Source organism: Euwallacea fornicatus, chromosome 5 (assembly GCF_040115645.1).
Source record: "Euwallacea fornicatus isolate EFF26 chromosome 5, ASM4011564v1, whole genome shotgun sequence".
Lineage (NCBI taxonomy): Eukaryota > Metazoa > Arthropoda > Insecta > Coleoptera > Curculionidae > Euwallacea > Euwallacea fornicatus.
In genome coordinates this window covers 736,890-755,003 of record NC_089545.1, presented here as the reverse complement: position 1 = coordinate 755,003, position 18,114 = coordinate 736,890, and the positions used below count along the sequence as shown (strand labels likewise).

General features: G+C 39.2%; 1 protein-coding gene across 5 annotated transcripts; it reads right to left on the bottom strand.

The window, feature by feature from the left end:
* Nucleotides 1–920: 920 nt before the first annotated feature.
* Nucleotides 921–17,068, bottom strand: LOC136339199 (trissin receptor-like). 5 transcript variants are annotated; one of them, XM_066282243.1, is made up of 10 exons: nt 9,785–10,430; nt 9,264–9,725; nt 9,074–9,210; nt 7,321–7,528; nt 6,799–6,943; nt 3,922–4,081; nt 3,668–3,868; nt 2,252–2,389; nt 1,477–1,781; nt 921–1,397 (listed from the first exon to the last, which is right to left on the bottom strand). In XM_066282243.1, exons 4-10 carry the CDS (start codon nt 7,472–7,474, stop codon nt 1,244–1,246), a joined length of 1,257 nt encoding a protein of 418 aa, XP_066138340.1. In that variant the 5' UTR covers nt 7,475–7,528; nt 9,074–9,210; nt 9,264–9,725; nt 9,785–10,430; the 3' UTR covers nt 921–1,243. The 5 variants fall into 5 exon arrangements, with proteins under 5 accessions (XP_066138340.1, XP_066138341.1, XP_066138343.1 ...); XM_066282244.1 differs by lacking the exons at nt 9,074–9,210; nt 9,264–9,725; nt 9,785–10,430 and adding exons at nt 15,920–16,042; nt 16,960–17,068; XM_066282246.1 differs by lacking the exons at nt 9,074–9,210; nt 9,264–9,725; nt 9,785–10,430 and adding exons at nt 15,920–16,042; nt 16,965–17,022.
* Between the last annotated feature and the right edge of the window lie 1,046 nt (nt 17,069–18,114).

Sequence of the window (18,114 nt, the reverse complement as noted above, 5' to 3'; positions counted from 1 at the left end):
TACGGCAATAATAAATAAATTCATTTTTTCAAATTTCCTAGCTGACACACGTTCCTCAATGATTCGAATATGAAAAAAAATGCTGAGACACGTCGGCCCTGGAACGGAGGAGAAGACGAAGAATGGAGAAGTTCTCACCCCCGATCGACAATATCGCAGGGCTGGCAACCCCTTTGTTTTTTTTTTTAACATAGGTCAAGTGGCATACTCTTGGCCCTCCCGCAACTTGAACGTTTTCACGAATACTCTAAACCATTTTATATCAAAAGGAATCTTGCAGTAGCACTCGTATGTACATATATACATGTGTACATATGCACTTTTTGATTGTTTACGAGATATTTTTAATTGAGTTATTTCACGTATTTCTTTATATTTTCTCGTTTCCAAATACATATAATGAAAGGTGGGACCAGATTGCTGCATAACGATGTTATACAACACATATACTAGTTCTACCACAACTTCGAAGAATTTAATTTGTTAACTGCGCTACTGGCCTGGCGAGCTGTTGTAACTTTTAACCTGAATTTCGAAATTGCCCTTTTACCATAATTTTTTACTTGGCCGATCGACCTTCGATACGACACACAAATGATTCATGATTCAAAGCCACGCTCGGCAAAAATGCCCGAATAACTCGCACACAAAGGAGCTTAAGTTGGTGGGGTTGGCCTTGTGACGTCTAGCCGCTACCCATCATCAGCCCTATGATCCTCCTTTGCTTTCTACTGGGTGGCAGGAACGTTCTCACAATTTCGCCTTTCCGGTAAGCAGGCAACTAAGAACAGAAAGAGCTACTTAGTAGCACCTGGAATTAGTGCTGTAACAGAGGTAATACTGATAGCACTTTGCATTTGAAAGTTGGTGTCCTCAATACGGAGTCAGGAATATTAAAGTAAATAAGAAAACGAAAAAAACACGTTGCTTCTTGACTTTTATTTACCATAAATTTCCACACATCACATCCAACGTAATACCATAGAAAATGTTCCATTATGTACATGTGTTTTTCAAAGGGTTTTCTATGCAAGGAAGCATAACAAGAATAATCAATTATTCTATCCTGAGAAGAGGTTTAGGGTAATAAATATGCAGCATTCGATATGGTTGCCCTCGAATGAAAACACATAGAATTCTATATAAAAAATTAATACGATTTCTTAGGTAATTAAACAACAAAAACAATATCTGAAAAACTATTTACAACAATAGTAGAAACGTAAGTGGAAACCACTGTAAATCAAAGATTGTGCGTAAAGTGATTTTGATCTAGATTAGTCATCGGCATCTCCATATCACTTGTCCTAATAGTCGACCGTATGCACCTTCGATCGTTCACTAAGTTTGTCCTCCTCGTGGGGTTTTTCCACCAAAGCAGCACCTCCCTCATCCCCCTGTAACAAAATAAAGCGATTTTTCAAGGGCATTTCGAAACGCCAAAAACAAAATCTAGAAACCTCTAACAGAAACTACCTTGTTACTGACCCTCTAAAATTTTTCGATAAAAAGGCATATAGCAGAGGGTTAATTCCAGAATTGATGTACGTTGCCAGGAAGGTGAGTGGTGTTAAAAGGGCACTGAAGTTGGTGTGTCCTCGGTAATTAGGTGACGAATATTGCCACATCTTCCTTGCGTGATATGGTAAGTTGCACAGAGCGAAGGCGCAGACAATGATGATCAACATCTTAATCACCCCTCTTCTGGATTTTAATTTTTGGGCCAAGTTATTGTTGTGGTAAGTGCCGCTTGATGGGTAACGAAGGAAACCGTTGGTGGACTGAAAATGAGAGTTACTGTCAAGCGCGATTCTGCGATCGTGGATGTGGAAGAAGCTTAAAATGGACCGAGGAGGAATTGGAACATGGCGCGGTTGAAAAATCGGGAGAGAAGGAAATGTTTTTATGCGACGTGATACATATTTAATGTATGCCCTGAATTAGCATTGCAAGGGAGAAAATATCGACGTTTGCAAACGTATAACCGTTCCTTGAATAATTTAAGGGGATCAGTTGATTAGGCAATTCACGGCCTTAAACAGTTAAAAACGAATATAAATAAAAAAAATGTAATATATATTTACTTAGGGCACAAGTCCAGCCTTTATTTTAGGCCTCATCCCGTTCAAAAAGCACGCTATTAAATTTCCGAACCAAGGCCACCACCCCACAGCTTAAGCTCCCAAACCACATTTGCTAGCGAATAAAATATTTGATGTAACTCTCATCCAATCTTCCATTAGACACTTACTCCATTTTCCACTCGATCTCTCCTCGAAGTTCTTATATACACAGGTTCATAGTAATTGGGATTAGCGGAGGTATTCAGCTGAAGCCTGAACGTGTCCGAGCTATTCCAGAGACAAATCGCTATCCTGGTATAAAGTATCTGGAAACATGTTTAATGGAGTTATTGGCAGCACATCACAATTCAGAAATGCGGTCAATGACAAGGGAAAGAGGGATAAATATTTGCATTTGTATGCGAGTTGCGGGCGAGCCCCAAATATTCGAGACAATGTATTCCAAGTTTTAGTTCGAGGCATAATATGATATCGTATATCGCAAAGCCATTTGCTAATACAAAGGCGATTTGTCTAAACAAAGGAAATTGTTGAGGGAACGACAACATACTCAAAAGCTCACCCGAAGGTAAAAGAAGGGTAGAAGATGAAGCTTATGCTGGGCCGGTCATTCGCAAAAAAAACTAGATACGCCCTCTGGGTCAAAATCCCAGAGGACGTTTCCAGTTTTTTCCAACAAAACGTTTATATGCAACATCGACGATAAAGGGAAGCGTCTTATGTATTGGAATACTGAGTTGCCAATTTGTTACGAAATAGCATCTCCATTAGGATTAAGTATGATTTCCCTCGCGCTCGAACTGGACAGGAAATCGCAGGCCCCTACTTTCGGCATCCGCCCAAAATGGACGAAGATTGATGGAGAATATTAACGATTTCTGGACTTTGAATAGCAGGATCAATTGATATACAGTGATATACAATTTTTAGCCGTACTTATAGACAAACAAGGCGAATTCCGTAGATTCCCTATGATATGAGAACATTGGGTGCTAAAGGTCAAAGCTACTAGCTTAGCGCTGAGAGATATATCAAGCTTGATATTTCACGTCGGTTACCAGCTCGCGTTCGCAAATTCCTGTTGAAATCTGTAAAATTTAAATGATTTATTGTAAAACAGTCAGTATGGCGGAACGAGGCGTAACTCGGGTCGGATCTCGCGCTTATCCACTAAATCTTTCCACTTCCAACAATTACGAAAGAACAGATCGTCCCGAGGAAGTACCGTTCATGCGCGCTAAAAAAGCATGAGGTTGTCCATCGCACACAGTTATCGAGAGGAAAATCGACGGACAGAAAAGTACTTTTTTTGGGGGACAAAAGGAGACGCAAGTGTCAGATGTGGCACTTATTCACAAAATATGTTTTCCTTTGCAAATGGTAACAGACACAACGGACGAGAGCTGAAAGGGTCCTTCGCAATAATGGTAAAAATATCTGTAGTTGTCTCACGTGTGGACTGAACCGAGCGAGAATCAGCGAAATTTCCAATTTTATTAAAAATGCCCAATTGACTAGGTTTCTCTCAGCAACTTTCCAACTTTTTCAATTTAACTTTTATCGTGGTTCACAAAAAAACTCACCGAGATTATCCCCAAAGGTATGACATACAGCAGCACAAAATGTATGATATCGAAGTGTCTTGAATTGTATTTCTGCCTGTTAAGAATGCAAACTGTTTCGTAACTGTTCCCCGTGTATCTCACGTTGCGAACCGTGTTTCCCCAGAAGAATTTGGGGACGCTGTACAGGATGCAGGTGATCCAGACGACAACCATCACAATCTGGAAATTACCTTTAACGATGATAGAAGAATTAAACCCTCGCAGATACTTACGCGAAGTCTTATTGTGGTAAGTATTTGCTTAGACGATATTGGATGCAGGATTGCCAGGTACCTTTCCACGCATATGACGACCAAAATCACAATGCTTGCCGAGTTGCTGAGGGATTGAATGAAGACGTACATTTTACATAGGAAGTCACCTAATATCCAACTAAAAGGGAATAAAAAATCACTGAGAGCCTCTTATGATGACGATTATTATGAATTTTGCGTGCCTATAATAAGCTTAAAATTACATGTGGAAATCATCCATTTTCCAGAGTAAATCAAATATTATTTCTATGGAGCATTGCCCCTTTAATGGAAACTTAACCGCTAAATATATTCAGAGCACCCTTCGTTAATTTCCGGCAAAATCGTTCCTGCATTTCCAGAGATTAAATATTAAATACCTAGGTAATATTTCCTTTTTAATTATAAAGGTTCAACAACATCATTTTGGTGCGCCGTGTGGCCTTAAAAACGTATGGAAATATCTCACAGACCATTAGAGGTCTGGAAATTTTTATGTTCCATCAAAGCGAACGAAAATAGATCAATTGAAAAGGTTTTGGAACGTTTTTACTCGGCCTCCTAATCCTGGATTAACGGTATTTTAGGAATGGTTGATGTGTATTGAAGGAATATTACTCAAGAAAATACAGAAGAAGTTTGCGGAACTGCGGTCTTTTGTAAATGTCCTTTATTTCCACTAGTTTTGTCATATCATTATCAAATTGAATTTTCCATTGTTTTGAATCGCCTCTGCGGGTTGGCCTGTCATGTCCACGTTTATTTATCCCTGGTCATCGACAACGTTGTTAATCGTTGTAGGAAATATCGTTTCTGTGGTACGTAGTTTAGCAAACTGGAAGTACATACCGCTAATAACAAAACAAATTGATTATCAGGGAATATTGTTCAATGGCGGATAACTATACGTTTGTATGAAGCAATCATAATCGAGGTTAAAATTGATCGGAAAGCAATCTCCTAGCTGAAACCCTTTGGCTTAATAGTTTTCCTGTAACGTGAATAATTAGACGAGAATTCACTGCTCTCTTCGTCGTTAGTGATGTCTGTATTCAGATTGCTTGAACACTCTCGAACCTAAATTTAACCCTCGCACTTCTCGTGAGATTTGCGAGATTTTGAAGATGCTTTGAACTTAATTTTCATGGTTCTTGAACACAAGAAAAAAATTGTTTGGAGAACGTGCAAAGGTTATTTGGGTTTTTCCAAACACCTAAATTGGTGATAAACGTAGGAGCGTTCCGTATGTTGGTCGCTGGGACATCAACGAATTTGGTTTCTTGGTAAACCGCAGGACCAGTGACGTAAAGCGACTGAATTTTCCTCACTTGGAGTAATAATTTCTCTTCCTGTTGATGGGAGATTTAATGTACGCACTGGATCAAAAAGGTTTAGAACCGAAGAGATACGCGAGATGTTTTTGCTCCTAGGGCCCATCCCCACAAAAGGAAATATCCAGAAAGCGTACGTAGGAAAGAGCGTTGATACCGTTAAAGGAGATCTAACGGTTTATGATAAACAAAATAAAATTATAATTCACAGACAGTTCATTTTTGTGTTATTGCCGGCAAATGCTCTATTCCCTGGAAAGCTATAGAGTGGGGCGTTCCCCTGGGCAGACGACGAAGCGAAGTTGTAGGAAGCAGGATCGTTTCGATATTCTGGCAGATTATCTTTTATTTGAAACGCAGAAGAGGAAAATTTTTCCTTGAAATGACGTCAAAATACTGTAGAAATGTTTGCTGGCGCAGGAGATCGCAGGAGAACTCCGTAGGCTACGATCCCTCCAATATGGAAGCATTCTTCATACAGAGAGGCAAGATGATGCTCTTCACAGACCGCTTTACTGCACTGGCAGCATCGATTTACGGGGTTCAAGAAAAGTGTTTCCTTTAATGGTAGAATGCACATCGTGTTAGTCGACAAGTAATCTTTAGGTCAAATTGGTTTTCTGTTCGAATAAAGTTGATTTTGCATAAAATGCATTACTGCGTTAGTAAACATTTCTGCCTGTCCACTCGAACTGAAAATTCCGTTGGTTCAATTAGATTTCTATTTACGGCAGAGAAGGAAAATTCTCAATGAAAGCTCACATGATATGATCAAGGACGGGAATCGCTTGGAGACTAGGAGGTTCGATGCAAAGCTGAAGGAGAATATTACGTTATATTGATTCGACCATTAAGTCGCAATAATGGTAGATCTCCATCCATCGTTTTGCACGCACTTTTGTTTACACGAGGTTTTCGGATATATTTATAGAGGATATCCTGAACCAGTTACGGCCTTGTTTTTCCACAGTTTCGAAAGAAATCTGGACAGCTACGCAATTAAAACCTTTAGCAAATTAACCACCCGACGAATTCCGTTAAAATCGCGTCACTTTCTCCAATTTGAGCTCTATATTTTGGTCTCCCAGATATCGAGTGTCCCTCGAATTCCGGACAAAACACAGAAAATTACTCTGTCCGGAGCGTGTGAACGGACTAATGGAATTTCTTTGGTCTACGTGTGTTTGTAAATGAATCTATCCCATAAGCAAACTTTAAGGCGATCGAAAATTGAATAACGGAGCAGGCAAACTTGGGATCCATGGGAGCTTAACGTAAGCCTAATTTGCCCACTCTTGTTTTCCTCCCCCAAAAGAGCAAAGCGGGATGATAAATCTGTCGTATAATTTCCTCCCGTGCAAAATTGCCGCTTCACCTAAACTAACCGCAGTGTGATTTCTCTCAGGTTTAATTAGCTGCAATTGATACGAAATATCCAGAAACATCCCACATCCCGGTTTGACGGTCCGTTTATTTACTTTAGATGTTTCGTAACTTGTGTAAATTTCGTATTTTATATACTCACCTTTCGACGATGTAGTTAAAGAGATTCTGGTAAACACAAAACACAGCCACACACAGGTCGGCAAATGCCAAGTTGCCTAGGAAGAAATTTGTGGGTCCTCTTAGACGGCCACTTAGGGTTACCACCAGGATAACCAGAAGGTTGCCTGATGAATAAAAATTTAATAAAGCGGAAATTTCATTATAAAATCGCAAAGAAAAAACCCGTTGAAATAACATTTAGCTTTAGCATTGCAAGATAGCTTTTAATTCCACCCCAAGACCGCCCATTTAAACGTAATATGTGCCATTTCTCAGTTTCATAGCCCTTTTCTAAAGCACCCTAATGGGATGTTGATTGTGCCGTTTGTCGGAATGCTGGAATTTTAATGTTGCGATGTAAAGCAAATTTAAATTAAGCAAGATTGATCGATTATGGTCCGGGACTGTTTGCTATGAAAACAGTGAAATTTTGACTACGAAAGATGAGCGAGGTACGAAACGACTTGTCAATATTTGCCGCACAAATTGACTAGAGACTTACCGAAAAAACACAAACAGAAGACGATGGTGTAGAGCAGAATAAAAATGATCCTTATGTACACCTTGTCGTAGATATAGTCCTCCTTATCGAGATGCGATAACTCGGAGTTATTGGCTTCCATGTAATCTGGATACGACGTTACGTTTTCCACCATAGTTACAGATCTATGGGGGAGGCACGGTGGGAGCCATTGTCCAAATAACTGAAACTAAACGAAATATGAGGTAATATTAACACCTCCTCCTTCTCCAGCGAAAGCAGCTCTTTTCCAGGATTCGAGATTCATTTGAAATGCGTAAGCTCGGCACCGACGATAAGGGAGGGCGAGATTGGGCGACACGCTCTCTCCAGAGGGGCGGTGATTAAAAATTTCGCCCCGGACGCTGGACCTGCCCAGGCCGGCCCTGGGCACGCTTCAACCATTATTGTACATAGAACTGAAGTTCGATCTAAATGAAACAATCACTTTATAGGCAACTTTGACGGCAAATCCAGAACAAAGGTTTGAATGTGATTGTTAAACGAACGTTTAGCATATTGAATTCGGGGTTGCAACCAGAACCGATGGGCAAGTAGGGAATGCAGCACGGTCGCAGGAAAAATCAACAGTGTCCACGACTTTCGTTGGTGTCTCAGGATTACCACGCGAGCGATTTAGGCCCACCAAGGACGAGCTTACCTGCATCTAAGTCGACATCATTAATGTGCGCATATGGTCCGGACACCGCCTAGTTAACTATCACCATATTCTCAACGATAGACTTATCGCTCGGATCTTCTTAAGATCCGAGCAAACGGTAATGTTTACGGGCTGCTTGAGTAGATGGTAAAATAACCGCCCAATGGCCGGTGCCAGAATTGAAATACTTTTAAACCAATTGGGAATATCCAGGATTTCCAATAGGGAACCATTCAATATTTTAAGGAAGATAAATACAGGAAACCGATTTAAATTAAGAAAAGGAAAATAAACACCACGGATTCGGTAATTTGCATAATACATGAAGGCCGAAAGATAAATAATGATATTGACTGATAAAAGAATCGAAGTTTAAGGTTTCATTAAGTCGTTGCACTGGGTTATTTATTGGCCGATTCTGGAAATAAAACAGAAGTCTTTCCATAGTTTATGGAGGGAATAAGTTATAATTAAGCCCCGGAGAGAGTAAAATCTCGGAGACACATCGCTCGCACTTAATTTGCCTGGATCAGAGATACTTTTCCTCGATTTAACGTCACCGTTTTTCTCTGGAGCTCGGCACATGCGTACGAGCAAACATAATTTATCTGGTAACGTGCATTATGACCATCCATCAAAAAAGCAAAGATCTAATGGAGTTAGCAAACAAATTTGTTTCCAGATAGTTCGCAATATTTCAGGAAGTGAGCATGGATGGACATAAAGCACGGACACACGGACATAAAGTATATGTATATCTGGAAACTCCAAGGTATTTCTGGCTGAATAACTATTACCATCAATTGTGTATTCAAGCAGTCCAAAAGGAAAATGGATCTCTAAATGCGAATTTTTCGAGCGCATAAAATTCGTTTTACGTCGCGTACGGAGTTCTGAGGGCCTTAAAGTTGTAAACAAACGTACGATTTGTCGGTTTAACCCCGAGATGAGCTGCACCCGATTCCGCGAAATTGGTTATTAACGGTTAATTTTGGTACTTTAGCTATTTTACGTGGTATTCGATCGTCTACAATATCGGTACAGAGCGACGTGGAACGCTCAAAGGAATCTCACATTGCTGGAATATTGCCAGTGTGTTTCCTATAAGTTTCCTTTTAAAATGAGTTTACTGACGCCGGAAGAAGCCTGGAGATCTCAAAGCTACGAGGAATTCTATATGGAATTCGTCGACGAAACGAACGCAAGCCGAACTAAAAAAATAGGGAAAATTTACTACCGGCCGCGTGTCCATGCATCAACTCACCATAGAAGAAATACAAGAGGAAATCTTAGCCGTTCACTCTGTTACATCGAAATCCACCTGATCTCAATACCGCCGAAAGTAAACTGATCACCGATCGACGGCAAAATCTTAATCTCATATTTGCTTCTTACACGAAGGGTAAACAGATTCATCTCATTTAATTGATTTCTAAGTGATACAAATTCGAAAAATCAGGTATATCAACAAATAAGTCGAATATTCCGAAATGAGTCTGGACCTGTAGTTGATTGATATCGCAGATAAAGGCATTACATTGTTGACCTGAATAATATTGATATTGGAGGAAATGTCATAAAGGGAACCTCTTTGGACTAATGGCAAAATCGTTTAAAAACATGTGGGTCGCAGCTGCATCTGACATAAGTGAATTCGGCCATTATTGGGGTTTAGTACTTTATATGGATATCGGTTTAGATTCCGAGGATGTGTAATTTTGGAAGACTGAAATAGAACGGCGTTAAATTTTATTATCTTGAGATACTTACGAAAATAGAACTTGCGTTAAGAAGCTTTCTGCCGCCATTCGTCAACAATATTTCGCCGATGGAAATCCGAATGAAACGAAATGAATTTAACGGTTCGTTCTGTTGCTTCCAGGACTAATTGCAGGGCTTTCGCCACGAGGAACGTTATCCGGCCCTTAGCCGCCGTGGCCCTTGGCCCCAAGCACCTATGGCCTCGCCAACTCAAGCTCGCGTTTCATCATTTTAATTTTCACTTAATCGCGTAACCATCTCCCACATTTTTCTCCGACGCTATTAAAACTTACAACTCCAGCAATTTATCATTTTCCCAGCAAAAATTTCAGCACTGCTCAAGGAAGTTTCCCCTGCAAGTGTATTGCTCTGCCCTTATCGTTGCTTGGCCGCAGAAATATGAAGAAAACTAATGGTTTGCTCCGGGCCATTTATCAGTTCTTGTGTTTAATTAGGATTGAGGGTGGTTAAGAATTTTTGCGTCCGTTCATGTGTTTTCACGCAGCCATTTTGAGACAGATTCGAACTGCGGATTTGGCGAAACTGTCTTTTCTGCGGATCGTCCTCGTTAATGGAATCTGAATCCGGGACGCTTAACAAACCCACAAATTTTACATCAAAGGGATGGAGCTTCTCATTTTGTCGTTCTCCTCAGAAGCAGGCTAGGAACCGAGGTAGCTCCAAGAATTATTCAGGGCATATTTCGGGATGAGATACATTATGCACTTCAGGAATTGACATCACACATGGAGTCGTTACTTAGCAACAATTTGTCCGACGCGGTTATCAATGGAGAGACGATTTGTAATCAAAACCATTTTTAGTTTGTTCGTGGTTCCGTCGAATAATCGAGTCTATTTCGTATTAGGTCAAGCTAACTGCAGTGAAATAATCTCTTTCACATTCTGAAAGTAATTTTATAATGGAACTTTGCATTAAGAGCACGTTCTTGCTAATCTCGTTCTTGAATATCTGAATAGTCTTGTGAGTGGCCTTTAGACGTGTATATTTTTATCAAATTTACCCAAACTAACTATATATATTGAAGACGAACCGTGAATTTTCACCATTTTGAAGCCGATAGTTTCCGTAAAATTAATGGCTGTGTGGAATCTGAAAACACTCAAAATGGCGGTACAGTGATCGTGACGCGGGAGCAGTCGAAGCAATTACGATCACGTGTCATCTAACATAATTCCGTTGGACTAGAACTAAAATTCGACTATTCACCATCATGTTAAGTCTCTTTGTGACGGCGGTCTTAAAAATCATCAATCATCCTGTATATGTTTCAACAAAAAACAAAGGGAATTTTCTTTTTCCATTCATTTCCTCCGTGTCAACTTAATCACTAAATCGAAGGGCAAAGTTGAGTATTCAATTTTCTTCCAGGACAAAACTGTCATATTTTTCCAGTTTCAATTTACTCCCCAATTCATATCACCATGGGCGACAGATTGCAGCCTCCGTCTTGTACATTTCCCAAATCTAATGAGATTTTTACGTAAGTTAGGCCCAATGTGTTAGTTTTCCCCCATTTTTGCCACATCTTTGGTAAACTGAGACTTAAAATCTGTGTCCCTTATTTACGACACTTTCGTCGAACAAATACCAAATGTTTTTGAAATATCGGTCTAAGTACTCAAACGAATGAAAAAGCTTTTTACGACCCACGCGAAGAAAACTTTTATTGCTTTCTGATCGGAATAAAACTTCTCTTGCATAGCGTACATTTTAAAGACAACGTATTATTTGCTGTGTTAGAGCTTTATTATCTTCATAAAATCTGAAAATCCTTTTACTCTTTATGTCGGAAGTTTGGGGCAAGATTGCCGTTTTAAAGAGAATCCATGAGGTCCCGTCCATGTACGCAGCTGTTTCCCGTGTGAGGGTTTGAATTCAGTTGAAAAATCATCGTAATTGAGGTTTAAAAGTCTCCATATTTAGTCTTTCCTTTATATTAAGTAGTCCCTGCAGATTAAATGATTTTAAGTTGACAAACTCGGTTTCTTCACCGTAATGAAGTTTTACTTGTTTACGAACCTCGTTAATCGCAGTTTCCAAAGTTTCACTTGGTATCTGGAGGACTTCTGAAGGAGTAAACGCCTTTAATGAGAAAATACGAGCTCTTCAAAGCGCCCCTTTTTACGAGGGATTTGTTTGCGGTGAAGCACAGGTACAAATTGCTCTCATTCACAGGTTGGTAATAGTGCATTAAACTACTTTAGAATTTTCTCCATAAAAGAAATAAATCGCAAACTCAATTAGTTTATTTAGTCGTTGGTTGCGCGAGTAAAATAAATTCCCGAAGCTGTAAAATCTTATCTGAGCGTTTCGTTGGAATTTTATCGAATTGCTTCGCATCTCACCCCTATTTTTCAACACCTGCAAAGAGTGACCCCCACCGCGGTGTCCTGGCCAACAAGAGCATTCCAATATTATTCAATGCTATGAGGGATCAGAATAGCCAGGTTGGTAATCCTGTCTTGGGACATTTACATCTCGATCAGCTCAAAGGCGATCTTCTCAGACGGAAGGAATCTGAGAGAATCCTCCTTCAGGTGCCAGACCAGCAGTTTTTCCAAGCTCTCTCGCAGAAGTGATTTTGGGTTAGTTCAGCTTAGCTTGGGTCCTGAGTGAGGTGAGACATCAGGGTCTCGTGCGTCCCTCTCGATTTACAGAACGTTCGTGTATTTAGATTCCCAATGATTCTGTAAACGCTTCTTGCCTCTAGTCTATTAGAAACTGTGATCGGGCTGTAAATGAAAAAGAAAATGCCGTCGGAAACACACTCCTCAGGAGATAAATCGTGCTTAATTGACTACAGGGACTTCAACTGATATAGACAGTTCGTTAATATACGTTTTTATTCTCTAAGCATTCCGAAATTCTCTGAACCCTATTTTTAGCGTTGGTAGCATTTCAATGAATAAGGAAAGGACATTGTCCTTTGGGACGGTCCTGAAAGGACAAGCGAAATGAGTGGGCATACATTGTCTACACACAATGCTCGGCGATCACGGCAGACTTCATAATGCCTCAACAGATTCCCAATGCACCCTGGATACAATTACTATACAATTTCCAGTAAAACTGCCAGGGGTGGAAGCCGTAATTATTGCCTCATGGAGCTCCTTCCATTATTGTCAACCTCAGACTAATATCGGCAATCCAAATGGGTCGTTCAAATCACGTAATTTTTCATTCACGTCACAAAATTTAACAAACGGGAATCGCCTTACGTGAAATGACAAGTCGTATAAATTGAATATGCTAAAAAAGGATGGAGATACATTTCAATGTCTAAACGTGACTCATTTTTTTCGCACGGTTGACATTTAATTTGTTGACGTTTCGGCTTAATCTTGGTGGTAAAAATTTGTTATTTTGAGGATTGAAATTGTGCTCCTGGTTATTTGTTATCGGTGTTGTTGTTATTATTATTATTATTATTATTATTATAGGTATAGTGCCCAAGTTCGTAAACAGTCGATGTAAGGAGCTTGTAGCGTCTCTGCTACATAATAAGAAGAAAAGATGTGGCATCACTGCTGATACGAAGCCTGTGACGTGCGTAAAAAGTTACGTAATTTGAACCGTAGATAGACTTTTGTGTATTCCCGTAACTTCAGGACAATTGGGGCATCAATAAAATAATAACTAATGTGAGTAAATTTATAACTTGATGTTTATCGCTGAATGATTTTTCGGAATGCCGCAGAGGTCACACTAACGACTGCGACATTATTAGAGGACATTTTCCAGGTTTACTCAACGAGGAATATTCCTCTTTTGAATGAAAATTTCATGTCAGCGGTATTTGATATGTCCATTCAGTTAAGTAAACACCACTTTCTGTTTATCCAAGCTTGTTTCGGGCAAACTTAGTCACCATCGAGATTTTTTCCTTAAGAATGCGTAGGAAACTGGGGCAATAGGTCCCTAGTTCCCCGAGTAAAATTAGCGCGTGTTTCAATAGAAAAAAAACCGATGATTGCGCCGCAACAGTTTGCGTAGGTTTGTGACTTATTTTGCTTGCACGGTCGCTTGGAAAACTCATAGAAGATTAGTTTGGTAATCTTCAGATGCGCACCTCTTCTCAACCATAAGTAAACCTCAGGACATAAAATCCTTTAAACGGTTATTGCATGAAAGCTACTTCCTCTATTATTTACGCTCGATTACCGTTGATGTCATAAGCCATTAACCTGCAATATTCAATACAAGAGCAATGCGAATGGATGAAATTTTACGCGTTTTTGAATTATTGTTATAATTGTCAGTTGGATTTGTGGAGGAGAACTACCCAGTTGGTGCATTGTGATTTGGAGTTGGTTGGTTTCGTGACATACAGAGGAAGAGATTCACGTTAAATCGCCGTGATTTCGTCATAAGTGGAAGTGTAAGAGAGTCCTCAAGGCGATCGCGAGAAATGCCAGTTTAGTTGTGAACGTGAAGCGTTCGTCAAATACGTTCCTTTGGTTTTGAAATTTCCTTGAACAATAATAGTTTTATTGCAGTTCCTCTCATTAAAGTCCAGGGGATCCAGTTCCGAGCCGAGTAACGATTTCCGAAACTCGAAACATAATATTTGGACGGAGATTAACGCGATCCCAGTTCAAATACTGGAGCGGCTGATGCATAAGTTTAAAAATGCCAGAAACGTGAAAGGGGCCATTTCAATCACGTAATTGAAAATAAATGCGTTTCCTGGATTCCCGAATAAAAATTCAGACACTAATAAAAAAAAAACAATTTCAAAAAGTACATTTCATTGGGCCTAACCCCTTGCTTCTTCTCTCCCATCCCTTGCTAAATAGATTTGAATATAATGTCCTAATAGATCCTTTCCCAGTAATTCCTCGAAAGGGTTCTTTCAAGTAATCTGATCCCAAAAATGGGATATCCAATTTGAATATTTCACAGTTTCAGTGGAGAGTTATCCGAACACTAGCTCACAAAGGGAAGAATTAGGAACTTTAGTTTAGCTTCTGTGGGTTGAGGTAGTTAAAAGTTTCAGCAAAGACCACATTTACAGGAAGAGCTGCAAATTCACAAACTTCCTTCCAACCACGAATGGCAAGGCGAGTCTCCCAGAAATTGAGATATTTTCTGGGATCTTGGAGGAAACCGCATTAAAAAGCCTCCTCTATTTTGATATAATATAAAGCTGAGTTGAATTTCGAGCGAAATCGTAATATTTTAAGCGATTTCAAAATAATCATCAAAGTTACCTAGGTCAATCGGGCTTAGGTCAGTCCAGCAATCCAGGAAAATTATTACTGAGGCGGGGTAATTTTTTAGGGCGAATCATTGACCAGTCCGGAGAACTGGTCTTGCAAGATCGGTTTGGTCAGTAAAAAAATGCAAGAAAGGGCCATTTTCGAGGTTAGGAAGATCGAGTTAAATATTTTGAAAATTACTCGTTGGAGTTTGTATATGTTCTCTAAACTTTCGTTTAACTCACAGACAGGTTATTCTAGAATCCTTTTATTGGTCTCGTTTAGGTTTATATCTGCTCTAACTCAACATAGTTAATCAACCTCCTACATATACATATGTATACACCATCCGACATAAACATTAGCTAATGTTCGGCGAATAGCGACTCTCCATTAACATATATATCATAGCATATTTACAATGAAACTACAAATTTTTCTTCAAACAACTCCTGGATAGAGGAAAAAACATAATTCCTTGCAATATTTATATTGATAATCGCCTATATTTCAGTTTAAGTATTGACCTGCATCATAAATAATTGCTTATGCTAATATTTGAGCATTGGGAGATATTCCAGAGACAGGTTTTTGGCCTCATTGTGCAGTTGTTTGGAAGATATACACGTATGATTGGAAAAAATCTTGTAGCTGGGAGTGTGTGGCTATTTATTTATTGGGGTGCCCCACTTGGTCAGTTGGGAAGAAAGTACTATTAAGAAAAAGAGAACTGAGTAATGAGAATATTAACGAGCAGTTTGTTTGACGTTATATATTTTGATAATTAAAAGGCATAACTAGGTTTCAGTAAATATTTATTTATGCGCCCCATTATCTCGTCTCCATTCATCCTGGAAATCAGTAGAATTGACGGAAAGTTTGAGGGCAGACAAGAAAAATAATTTTCTTATTCCAGCTAATTACGGCACAGACTTACATGAACTTTTGAATGCGATATTTCCACTTCTGGAAGAACGCTCAATTTACGCACCACGCTCAGTATGACGCAAGACAACTTTCACCAACTTCGAACGAATCTGAGTTAGCGCACGGACTGACTCTGGAAAATAAAATCGGATGGGCTATATACTCGATAAAGGGGATATTGAGACGACTCAAAAGATGAACATTGACGGTAAAACACACAAGCTAATAACCTCCGATTAAGGCCACCTTCCAACAATTCTATCGCTACTCAGGTGAGTTAACTTTCTGCCCTTTGCGGTAAGGTGGAAATGCAAAATTTTAAAAAAGCAATGTAAAATTAGACGAGTGAAATTTTTCATTACTTTTAAGAATAATAATATTGCTTGATCTTGCAAATTAGGTTGGAAGAGCTTGCGCATACATAACTCATGAGAAAATAGAGACGCGCTCTAATGTTGATTTCGCATCTATATTTGAGATGATCATAAGTCTCTTGTGTTCGAATTTTTGTTACGTGCGAAAGGGAGCGATTTTCAGCAGTACTTTTTCATCACCGGAAAATTCAAATCCCTTTTCCGCGTGGAATTGATGGGCCATAAGTCGAATATCCATATTGGGGTTATAACCTTAGCTACGGATTTATTTCCGTGAAAAGCTCCAAAACCCTTTATCTGTTTCATATGAAATCAATACGAAAATAAAAGAATCAATTTGGATATTTTACAGTCTCGTTCGTGTTGGATTTCAGTCTTTGCTGAGCTTCGACTTACCGATCGTCCCACAGCGAACCTGTAACAATTGATCGGTTTATTGCTGGCCAGATATCGGCAGCTACGCAATTTTACCAAATTTCAAAAAATTTAATAGTTGTTTTTTAACTTGAATGTGTGCGAAAATGATTTCAGCTTCAGCTCGGGGATTAAATGAAATTCGCTTAAGTTCATAACAACTGGAAAGAAATTTCCAGAGAACCTTTGGCGCAGATGGGCCTAGAGATATTGGAAAAGTTACCACTATGTTTAATTTAAAGTTCAATGTGTTAACATGTACCTTACCCGTCCAAGCTTCGAAACACAATATAAAATTCTGATACTTTTGCCATTTCTTTTTACCATTTCAGAGTAGTCATATTTATCTGCAACGGTTCAAGAAATTGAAAGAGATTCTTCTTCACTGTGACAGGCCACAACTTCTCTTAATCTAAGGAGGTTACATAAAAATTCAAAGGCCTTCGCTAGCCTTCCATGTGACTCTTGTTAATCACAATACTCAGCGTATTAATTAATGTTGTAGGCAAGAACAACACTGATATATTTTGCAATTACAGCTGCAGTCCAGCCTATACGATAAAATTTATGCATAGTAAATGAGCCACGTATTAAGCGTATCTGTTGAACATAAGATTATCCGCTGAGTCCGTGAGGTCACTCTGGGTCACCGATAACGTTTACCTGCAGTTAGTTTCTTACTCGCAAAAGCCAAATTTTCCAACAGAAAATATTTGTTGTCCTTATTTCCTATCCATTTGTCTATCACCTGACCTCTCAATCAATACAATCTATATATCTTTTAACAAACCGTTGAAATGGGCCTCCAATTGAAATGTTTGTTAATATTGAAATTTCGCGAAGGTCAGTTGAAGGTGGACACAAATTGCTAGTAAAGGAATAAAGAACATGGCGCCTTCAAGAACCGGATATATTCATATTTCACGCATTCCACTGTGAAGTGCTTGACGCCCTCTGAAGGGGAAAGTCTATTTAATAAATAGATAGCTCTGAAGGAACTAAGTCAATATGTCACCGTAAGTAAGACAGAGTACCAAAACGTCTAGACGAATGCCAGATAGGGATGGCATCTACGCGACATAAATCCCATAATTGGTTGTTGGACTCCGACTGTCAGAGCCCAAACGATATATCTATCCTTGTGTCACATTTACAAGTTATACGATTCAGACGGAAACAGGATGATAACGTTTGGGATTTTCTCCCAGATGTCTCTTCGTTCGTCTTATTATAATCTGGAAAATCTTTGTTTTGATTTGAATTTAGCAAGAAGATTGTTATACGTATTACGTTATCAACTTAAATCTCTCTGCAACTCGAGCATTCACTTTTTTTTTACTATGCACCAATCAATATGGAAATTCATATTGCTTTATATCAAAATAAGCAATGCATGCAACCATTGCAGTTTAACCTT